Source organism: Podarcis melisellensis, assembly GCF_964234715.1.
Source record: "Podarcis melisellensis genome assembly, chromosome: 16".
Classification (NCBI taxonomy): Eukaryota; Metazoa; Chordata; class Lepidosauria; order Squamata; family Lacertidae; genus Podarcis; species Podarcis melisellensis.
Window position 1 is genome coordinate 11,329,830 of NC_138533.1, and position 11,245 is coordinate 11,341,074.

At 49.6% G+C, this 11,245-nt stretch overlaps 1 protein-coding gene across 1 annotated transcript; it reads right to left on the reverse strand.

Annotated features, from left to right (window-relative positions):
- Positions 1-3,283: 3,283 nt before the first annotated feature.
- Positions 3,284-10,792, reverse strand: CFAP126 (cilia and flagella associated protein 126). Its single transcript, XM_081891860.1, has 5 exons — positions 10,689-10,792; positions 9,508-9,570; positions 7,974-8,054; positions 6,038-6,214; positions 3,284-4,414 (listed from the first exon to the last, which is right to left on the reverse strand). Exons 1-5 carry the CDS (start codon positions 10,713-10,715, stop codon positions 3,773-3,775), a joined length of 990 nt encoding a protein of 329 aa, XP_081747986.1. The 5' UTR covers positions 10,716-10,792; the 3' UTR covers positions 3,284-3,772.
- Positions 10,793-11,245: the final 453 nt, after the last annotated feature.

The window sequence follows — 11,245 nt, forward strand, 5'->3', positions numbered from 1 at the left end:
AAAAAAAGGGCTGGTGACAATGAGGACCTGCAAAAAAAAAAATGTTGAGAAAGTGTTCCAGCTGGCTGTGCCTTCTTCCAGGATACAGTACTGTATTCCATTTTACCTCCACCCGGTTCCACATGTTTCTCCCACACAAAGACACACACACTCCCTATTTCACCAGGGTCTCCCCTCCCTTTTCTGCATTTCATGATTGAACAAAATGGGCCCACACTGATCATTTTGGGGGGTGTTCCTTCCCACAAGCCTTAGAAGTTCTTTCCCAAGATGGCTTTGCACTTCTGCAAACCTTGGGATTCCTGCCCCCACAAGCCTGCTGTTATCTCCCCCTTGCTGGAGACCACATCAATGCGGTTTATGTCCATCTTCCTCAGATACACACAATATATTCCCGAGCGTTCCCGGCAGCCTTGTATCCTGGAACGCTTCAAAACTAAATCTGCAGTAAAGCATTAATGCTGAGCATAGATGAAAAAAACCCCACCTGCTTGGCAGTGCCTGAATTTCTGATTCTAAAAAAACCGGGATGGTGGTGGGTGGTGGGAAAGAAGATCTAACCTGTCTGTCTGTCTGTCTCTCTCTCTCCACACTTCACAGTCTATTAAAAAGGGGAGACGAGTCCCAGATCTCCCGTGTGTTTTCTGAAAGCCTTCTCTTAAAAGCCTGGCTGCTTTGATGATCAAAAAAAGATGATCTAAGACTTTCCTAAGGAACAGGAGCTGTGACGGCTTTGCTTCTGTTAAATCAACTGTGCGTATCTATTACTGGGAAGAGTTTTACTGTCTAAATTTGCCCCCCACACAAAAAAATACTTTTTTTAAAAGAAAGAAATAATCTTCTGTACGTGCAGGGCGTTAATGAGGATGGAAGCCTTTCGGGTCCCAGAACCAGCAGCTTTCAAGTCAACCAATTAGCTTGGTTTCTCCCCCCCCACACACATATCCCTTTTTAAAATGGGCTTGGCATTAACAGATGAGGCCGTGGGGTTTTTCTGTTGCTTTCTGCAGAGGTGGTTTCAGGGTGACACGACCGGCGTGACCGCGCTGCAGGGGGTGCCACAACAATGCCGTTGCTTTCAGGATGCTGTGTGTTGGGTGTGGGTCTTGCTCATCCCCTTCTCCAATTGGCATTTCCCAAACAAATCCCTCAAAAGCTCATTGGGGAGTTGCGCAATGGGGAAAGGTTAATGATGGCAGGCATTTCCTGAAGGGACAAGCAGTCTTCTGTGACTCTGGTTGCCAGACTGTGACTTGAAGTCTCCAGGTTTGTCTGACCACTCTCAGGTGGCAAGGGTGGGCCTTGAATCTCCAGGTGAGCAAGAACACCATATACAGTGATACCTCAGGTTACAAACACCTCGGGTTACAAACACTTCGGGTTACAGACTCCTCTAACCCGGAAGTAGTTAGAACTTTGCCTCAGGATGAGAACAGAAATCGCACACTGGCAGCAGCGGGAGACCCGATTAGCTTAAGTGTTGCCTCAGGTTAAGAACAGTTTCAGGTTAAGAATGGACCTCCAGAATGAATTAAGTATGTAACCAGAGGTACAACTGTATAGCAAGCTTCAGCCCAACAGAAGTTGACTGTATAGATAGGATATATAGACAGGACACTCGGGAAAGGGGAGCTGTGCTTCTCCCCTCCCTCCTCCCCTCTACCATTTAATCTTCATATCTGAAATTACTGTATAGACTTAATGATGTCAGAGGTAAAGGGACCCCTGACCATTAGGTCCAGTCGTGGCCGACTCTGGGGTTGCGGCGCTCATCTCGCTTTATTGGCCAAGGGAGCCGGCATACAGCTTCTGGGTCATGTGGCCAGCATGACTAAGCCGCTTCTGGTGAACCAGAGCAGCACACAGAAATGCCATTTACCTTCCCGCCGGAGTGGTACCTATTTATCCACTTGCACTTTGACGTGCTTTCGGACTGCTAGGTTGGCAGGAGCAGGGACCGAGCAACGGGAGTTCACCCCGTCGCGGGGATTCAAACCGCTGACCTTCTGTTCGGCAAGTCCTAGGCTCTGTGGTTTAACCCACAGCACCACCCACGTCCCTAGGGGAGGTCAAACTCCCCCCCCATGGCATCACTGCATCCCTCCACTAAGTCTCAGGTTTGAGTCCTGAAATCTCGGGGTCTGGGATGCTGCTCCTGAGTTGGCAACGCTGTCTGTGCTAGAATGTAGCTTAGGGGGCTCCTTTCACACCTTCCAAGGGGGTGCTCTTAGTCTGCATCAGGACTTTGCTCTCACAAGGCAGGGCAAGATTTCATGGGTTTATCTTAAGTGAGGGTACATTTCTGGGAGCTGAATGTGGTCCCCGAGGTGCCTCTGTTTGGCCCTCAAGACTCTCCCCAGGCAACACCCCTCACTAGCCCTGCTTTGCACCTCCTTGCCTGCCTGGAATTATGTCCTTGAACTCTGATGCTTCTCGCTTGCCTGGATCAAAGACAGGGGTGGGTGGGTGTGGAATCATCTAGCCTAGGTAGAAAGGTAAACTTTGCATCCCTTGCTCCACCCACTTTTGCCTCTGGCCCCGCCCTCACCTGCATGTGGCACCCCCAGAAGGGAATGTGACCTCTTTTCATTCCATCTTGGAAAAGACACTCCTTCTCTCGCAGGAGATAATGTTAAAATGCCATCCTGGAGGAGGCCTCATCTCCTCTCACACCCAGGAGGCAAGGTCTCTTATCCAAGACACTGCCGGCTCTGTCCAGAAACAGACAGATATTTTTCTCTTCAGACCAATAACTTCTTCTTTTTTTTTTTTTGTGCCGAAACCCGGGAACGAACCACAGACCAATAACTTCTTTACTTGTCCACAAATGGGCAGCTTATCCTATCCTTGCCGACTCTGAAGAAAGCCCAATGGAGCTTCTGCCCGGATAAATCTGTGCAGAGGAAGACGGCCTTAATGAAATCAAAGTGCACACGACAAATTGATTTGACATTCCTTCAAGCTGCCGGCAGCCCTCGTGTTTTCCTTTAAATAAAAATAAAAATCAAGAAGAAGGAGAAGAGTTTGGATTTGATATCCCGCTTTATCACTACCCGAAGGAGTCTCAAAGCGGCTCACATTCTCCTTTCCCTTCCTCCCCCACAACAAACACTCTGTGAGGTGAGTGAGGCTGAGAGACTTCAGAGAAGTGTGACTGGCCCAAGGTCACCCAGCAGCTGCATGTGGAGGAGCAGGGAATCGAACCCAGTTCACCAGATTACGAAACTACTCCTCTTAACCACTACACCACACAAACAGGCAATCAAGACCTATTGGGAAACAGTGGTTTTTGGGGTTAGCTTTATTTAGTGTCTATTACCATGAAAACACCCATTCCATCATCAGCGGCCCCTGTGGTTGTAATTATGTAATTTTCTGATTGGCAAAGCTTGGGTTGGTTGTCTTGCTGCCCGCTTGTTTGGGCAGGTCATCTCCTGGGCAGTGTCTCTCAGGCAGGGCTTTAATCCCCTTCCTTTGTTCGTTTTTCCTGAGGTTCAGGCGAGTGGAGAAATGCATGGGTCTCACTTGTCTGGGCTGACCAGATGGAAGGTGTTTCTTGGTAGGTGGAACAGAGAAAGGGAACTGGGGTGGAGTGGGGAGAGGGCAGGGGGGTGGAAAGAAGCCCCAAGGTGGGGCGAGGTGAGAGGGTAGGAGAGGGGAAAGAAACACATGCAGGCCCCCCAGGACGTCTCGACCAGACTGAGCAAAATGGCTTGTTTTCAACTTTCAACTCATTGGTAATAGAATTTTTCCATTTCCAGGAGGACTGGTTCTAACTGGACGGCTCCTCCAGGCAATGGAGGGGTCGGGGAGAGGCTCCCTTCTCCTGCCAATCCGCGCCCATGTCTAGCGGGGTCTTCCGGACATCTGGTGCTGCAAGGCTGCCCTTCGTAGTGGGCCGGCTGGACGCCACGGCTTCAGCCAAAAGCGGGCTCCGGGGATTGGCTTCCATGGAGCCCGGGCGACACGAAGCCAAGAGCTCAGGGGTGCTGACCCCTTTGGGTTTCCCTTCCAGCGACCGGGGCCAGCCTGAAGCAGGGGCCTCTGCCGAGGCCGCCCTCCTGGCGGCAGGCTCCCTGGAGCTGGGGCGGCTGGGGGATGGGATTTTGGGGCTCCTGTTTTCTTTCATGCGGACATCCATGGAACCAGGCTGGCGTGAGACCGGGATTTCGCTGGTGGCTGGAGGTCTGGGTTCCTTTGGCTCCATCTGCTGGGCATCCGGCAAGTCGTCTTTCATGCGGACGTCAATGCAACCGGGCTGGCGGGAGAGGGGGCCCTTGGGGGTGGCGGACCCTCTGGCTGCGGCGTCTTCCTGAGCAGGCATCTTCCCCACCGAGCCGGGACGCTCCGAGGCTTTTCTTGACGATGGGCCGCCTTTGACGGGTTTGCAAACGCGTGGTGGAGGGTCGCTTGGCTGTGGGGATTTGGGAGGGAGAGAATAGGGGGGTTGCCCATCACTGCATAAATCACTAATAAATAAATCTAATAAAATAATTAAACACATTGTCCTGCAACAGTGAGTTCCATTGTTTAAATACACTGGGAGTGAAGCAGTCCCCCTGTCTGTACTGTTTCTCCTGCCAATCGGATTCAGTGGAAGATCACTGTTGGTCCCCAGCCTTTTGCATAGAAAGAAGATGCTCTACAGCCCTTCCCTAATTCTCCAAAGGCTGCCTGGTTTCCTAAACATTTCTTGTGCCCTCCATCCTCCTTAGCTATCTAAAAAAGTTTCCTTATACATTTATCCGGGCAGAGTACAGCGATATACAAACAGAAAAAACCCCCATTAAAAGCAGTACAGATCAATCATTAAAATGACTGGCAACTCAAGAAAATGTCAAAACAACTGCATAAGTCTGTCAGGATAAAACTGCATCACTCTAGCATTTCCTTTCAACAGTTTTAAGGAACATTTTGCAGTTAACCTTTCTGTGATCTCACAGCTATCAGTATGGCAAGCATGAGATTTGGGTCGCATCCACACCGTATACATTTAAAGCACACTTGGCAAACATTTAAAGCACATGGCTCTCCCCCCAGAGAATCCTGGCAACTCTCATGTGTTAAGGGTGCTGGGAATGGTAGCACTCTGCGCAGTGAACTACAGTTCCCAGGATTCTTTGGGAGGAGTCATGCCTTGCCAGAAAGAGAGGCCTGTCTATGGCAAGCTTCCCTAACCTCACGTTTGTTTGTTGGGACTACAACTCCCATCATGCCCGGCCATTGATTATGCTGCCTGCAGCTGATAGGAGCACAGGAAATATTGCTCCATCTATCACAGCATTGCCAACACTGACTGGCAGCAGCTCGCTACCTGGAGATCCTGGGGATTTAACCTGGGAGCAACAGCCCTTCAGCGAAGATACATATACAGGAAACCACAGCTCAGAATTATCTAAACTGCCTGGCAGCCACTCTCCAGGAATTCAACTGCTGTTTCATACACTCCAAGATTCCTCCAATGAAAACAGGGACATCCTAAGGAAAAGCAGGACATTCCAGGGTCGAAATAGAAATAGGGAAGGCTTCTGTAAATCCAGGACTGTTCCTGGAAAATGGGGACACTTGGTCTGCTGTTTGTTAAGGGTGTCCCCATGCCAGGAACGGCAGTTCTTTGCAGTGTGCAGCCTGTGATTTACATGTGCGTTAAGTGTGCTTCAAATGAATGGTGCAGCAGAGGTGACCTGGGATTCTGCAAAGGTTCCCTGGCCGTCCTGCTTGAAGAAGAAGAAGAAGAGTTTGGATTTGATACCCCGCTTTATCACTACCCAAAGGAGTCTCAAAGCGGCTAACATTCTCCTTTCCCTTCCTCCCCCACAACAAACACTCTGTGAGGTGAGTGGGGCTGAGAGACTTCAGAGAAGTGTGACTGGCCCAAGGTCACCCAGCAGCTGCATGTGGAGGAGCGGAGACGCGAACCCGGTTCCCCAGATTACGAGACTACCGCTCTTAACCACTACACCACACTGGCATGACTTACAGGTGTGTCCAAAAGGGGGACTCCAAACACCAACCCCTAACCCCCAGTCCAATTTACCTTGCCGGTGATTTCTGGGCAGAACCCGTTACAGGCGTTGTTCAAGGCCGTGGACTTGCTGATCCACTCAGTGAGATGGGCGGCTGCGTTCACCGAGCGGGACGTGAGGTTGACTTTAGCCGGGGGTATCTTCAGGGGCATATCCCATGTGCCCATATATGTTCCCCAAGGGGAGGCCTATAGGGGGTTGAGGAAGGAGAGGGCTCAAGCACACATGTGGAACGCAAGGACGCAAGCCGAGAGCCCAGCGGCTGGCTCCGGCCAAGAGACCCATCGGGTCCAGCATCCTGTTCTTGCCGTGACAACCAGGTGACTACGGGGGAAGCCGCCAAGCAGGACCTGGGCACAAAGGGACCTTCTTTCCCATCGGAAGAAGAATGGATTTTGAAGTTAATGGACTAGGCAGAGATGGCAAAGTTGACAGCAGAAATAAGAGGTCAAAAAGATGAGAAGTTGGTCCAAGAGTTGAAGGTTCTAGTCGAACTATTTGATCAAAAACATTACAGCCAAATTAAATCGCAAGCGGGATTCGAATAACAGGCGAGGGAAGGAGAATAAATGAACGATGGTAAAGTAAGTAGAAAATAAATAGCAGCTATGGCAGCAAATAAAGGAATAACAACAGGAGCATCGCGGACGTACAGATGGGAAGGGAAAATGTAATTACAGTGGTACCTCGGGTTACCTACGCTTCAGGTTACAGACTCTGCTAACCCAGAAATAGTACCTCGGGTTAAGAACTTTGCTTCAGGATGAGAACAGAAATCGTGCTCCGGTGGCACGGCGGCAGCAGGTGGCCCCATTAGCTAAAGTGGTGCTTCAGGTTAAGAACAGTTTCAGGTTAAGAACGGACCTCCGGAACGAATTAAGTACTTAACCTGAGGTACCACTGTATGTATTATGTCCAAAGGAATAACGTCAAATTTCGTGTAAAAAACTAATAAAATTATATTAAAAAAATAAAAAAGCGCAACAGCAAATCTCCGACGTTTGTGATTCCCAGAAACTCAGTGGATCATTGCTGCCTCCCACAGTAGAGGGAGAACATAGCCATTGTAGCTACTAGCTATTGATGGAGTCGAGCATCCATTTTTCTTAACAGATGGCCAGCTGCTCCAAACAAGCGGGACTTGAGAGCCACAGCAACTCTGCCCACTTGCGAGGCCCAGAAAATGGTATTCAGAGGGTGAACACTGGCGAGTGAACATCACCATCACGACTTGTAGCTGTTGATAGTCTTATCGTCCAGGAATTCGCCCAATCCCCTTTTTAAATCCATCTAAGTGGGTGGCTATCACTACCTCTTGTGGGAAAAAATCCCACTGTTTAACCATGCTCTATGTCGCAGGGTGGGATGCGGGTGGCGCTGTGGGTTAAACCACAGAGCCGAGGACTTGCTGATCAGAAGGCCGGCGGTTCTAATCCCCGCAATGGGGTGAGCTCCCGTTGCTCAGTCCCTGCTCCTGCCAACCTAGCAGTTCGAAAGCACATCAAAGTGCAAGTAGATAAATAGTTACTGCTCCGGCAGGAAGGTAAATGGCGTTTCCGTGCGCTGCTCTGGTTCGCCAGAAGCGGCTTAGTCATGCTGGCCACATGACCCAGAAGCTGTACGCCGGCTCCCTCAGCCAATAAAGCGAGATGAGCGCCACAACCCCAGAGTCGGCCACGACTGGACCTAATGGTCAGGGGTCCCTTTACCTTTACCTATGTGGCAGGGCTCCAGCGCCCACCATCTCTGCCCATTGGCCCGCCAACTGGGGTTGGCTAGGAGGGAATCCATCCAGGCAAATCAGGAATTATCAGGGTTTAAGGAGTGTGGCACGCAGTCCGTAAGGGGCGTGGCCTAGGGAGAGTCCTGAGAGCCATACAAAAGTCCTGAAGGGCCGCATTCAGCCCCCAGGCCTGATATTTCCCCGTCCCTGGAGCGGAGCCTCACCTTGGAGCGTGGGACTGTCGGAAGCAGGTGTCCTCGGTCATTGGCTATAAACTGTGTGTAACCTTCCCGGGCAGAGGGGTGCTGCAGAGAAGATGAGAGGAGAATGAAGGCAGGAGGAAGGCCAAATAGATAAGGAGCAGCACTCTATTTACTAAGGGTTGTATCCAACCAAGTTTCCCTGAGGTGGCAAGGCTCCTTTGACAACAACAAGGAACCGAGCTTTTAATGTCATCAGCCTGTCTTGTGGAACTCTCTGCCACTAGATACTCAGGAGGCAACTGCTGAAAATGTTTCCATTCTGTCAGGCTTACGCAGGCAATTAAGAATACCGCTTTCCACAATAGTTAACTGATTTTAATTTTTTTATATGGCTTTTATTGTATGGTTTAATGTACAGTTGTTGTGGAACCGCTTTTATATTTTCTGTATGATTTAGCAGCATTTTTTTAAAAAAAGTTCTACTCAGAGAATTTAACTGAACATAATGGTCCCATGTTATTCAGGTACATTAATTTTATTCTGAGCTTGGATTGCATTTATATATACCCCTTTTTTCCTTCAATTAACTCAAGGCGGCATACAAGGCTCTGCTCCCCCTCCCTTAATCCCCACAACAACCTTGTGAGGTAGGTTAGGCTGAGGAGCAGGGATTGGCCTAAGGTCACCCAGTGAGTTTCATGGCTGAGAGAGGATTTGAACCCTGGTCTCTTCCAGGCCCTAGGGACGCAGGTGGCGCTGTGGGTAAAACCTCAGCGCCTAGGACTTGCCGATCGCATGGTCGGCGATTCAAATCCCCGCGGCGGGGTGCGCTCCCGTCGTTCGGTCCCAGCGCCTGCCAACCTAGCAGTTCGAAAGCACCTCCGGGTGCAAGTAGATAAATAGGGACCGCTTAGCAGCGGGAAGGTAAACGGTGTTCCGTGTGCTGCGCTGGCTCGCCAGATGCAGCTTGTCACACTGGCCACGTGACCCGGAAGTGTCTGCGGACAGCACTGGCTCCCGGCCTCTAGAGTGAGATGAGCGCACAACCCTAGAGTCTGTCAAGACTGGCCCGTACGGGCAGGGGTACCTTTACCTTTACCTTACCTCTTCCAGGCCCTAGCCCGACGCTCTAACCACTGCACCACACCAATTAGTATCACGAATGTTGGATACAACCCACGAGTTATATAAATATGCAGCAGAAGATGATGTTGACAAGAAATGTGCCCTTGATTGGATTTTACTATAATCATTTATTAATTTTTATCGCACTTAATGCCAAAATCGGCTTCTTAGAGGTTAACATGTTATAAAAACCACAACACAAGCCGTAAAATATATGTGTCCTTAACAAAGATACAGTAAAGTAATCCCCTGAAAACATTAAAAGGTCAACCTTCATAATCAAAATATGCAATAAACCGATCAAAGCAAACATAAGAGTTTCCCCAGCACTGGTAAAAGGGTGAGGCTTATTCTGTTGTTAGGAGAGCACCAGGCCTCAACCTATCTCCAAAGTCTGCTCATTTCACACTTGCTTCCAGAGGAAACTCACCTCCTTAGCAACTCTGGGAAGGTTCCAGTTCTGCAAATTCTTAGGATTGTACGCATCTTCATACTGCAAAACAAGGGGGGGGCGATATTTGAGATGGGGCAATGAAACCTTAAGGCAGCAGAGCTGAGATGCGGCAGGTTTAGTGCTGGTCCCAGAATACCAAGCGGTAAAGATGAAGTGTGCGTATGTGGAAGGGAAACTTGTCTTTCATTTTTAAAGAGATCCAGTAAGTTCCTAGTCCTCATGGTCATGAAATGAAATATATGAGCAAAATGGGGCAGAAATGTCATTAGGGGAAAGGGGGGGCTGCTGTAGAGCTCATTACCCCCCCCCCAGGAAGCAGAATATATTATGCCAAAAGCAGTACGGGGGGGGGGGGGAGAGAAGGGAAGGAGCAGCTGGAAAACGAGGGGAGGGGTTGGCTCATTGCAACCAGGTCTTGCTTGCAGGCTTCCCATGGGGCATTTGGTTGGCCACTGTGAGAAGGTGGTGAGAGGATTTTTCTTCCTGGGGGAGGGAGGGAGGGGAGGTAGGTAGGTTCCCAGATGTGAGGAAGTGGAAAGCTTGTAACTAACAGACCCTGGAGGAGAGTTTAATCAGGGCAAGGGGCGGGTGAGCTGCAGAGTCCTCTCCAAAATGAGGAGTGGGGTCTCACTCCAAGGGAGGGGGCAAAGAATTCCTCCATGAGGGGTTTATTGAAGATGGTTGTTTGGGGGACACGTTGAAAGTGGGGAGAGGTTTGCCTCTTCATAGACGTTTTGGAGCAAATAGCAAAGAAGGGCTGCCTCTGAAGTAAGGAGGGAGAATGGAACTCCTCACAGTAGGAAGGAAAGGGAATAATAATCATAGCTGTCAACGTTTCCTTTTTTAAAGGGAAATTCCCTTATTCCGAATAGGATTCCTGGCAAGAAAAGGGAAAAGTTGACAGCAATAATAATAATAATAATAATAATAATAATAATAATAATAATAATAATAGGGTTTCCCCAGCCACTCTGGATGGCTTCCAACAAAATATTAAAATACAATCATTCATCAAATATTAAAAGCTTCCCTAAACAATTTCTCCTTGCCCTGAGCAATCCCATCCTCCGCTCCCCCTTTAATTCAAGCGTCTTATTTTGGAAATATAAGGGGTGGTTTCAATGGGGGGCAGCCTCTCTTCTCCCCCCCCCCCTCACCTGGCCAGAACTGTAGTGCGTTGCCATGCTGGCTGCTCTGCGTCTTTTGTTTGGGAAGTATCCTAGCAACGGGGTTTGTGGGCGTGGCTGGAAGGAGAGAAAAAGCGCGCCAGCCAATGGGAAATCAGGCTCATAAGCCACGCCCAATCTCCGCCCTCCTTCCTTCCCTCCGTTTTTGTCATTCAAACCAGAGTTCTAAGCCACACCTCCCTTGTCAACTCCCCTCTCCCCCCCCCCTCCGCCTTTCCTGCGCTGCCGGGATCCACATTAGGAACTAGAAACTTGTGTTAAGCAAACTTTTTCATCAGGGGGCTGGTCCACCGTACCTCAGAACTTGTGGGGGGCCGGACTATATTTTTTGGGGGGGAATGAATGAATTCCTATGCCCCACAAATAACCCAGAGATGCATTTTAAATAAAAGGACACAGTCTACTCATGTAAAAACACGCTGATTCCGTCCGCGGGCCAGATTGAGAAGCCGATTGGGCAGGACCCAGCCCCTGGGCCTTAGTTTGGCTACCCGTATGTGTTAAGGACTAGAAACTTGTTTTCTTCA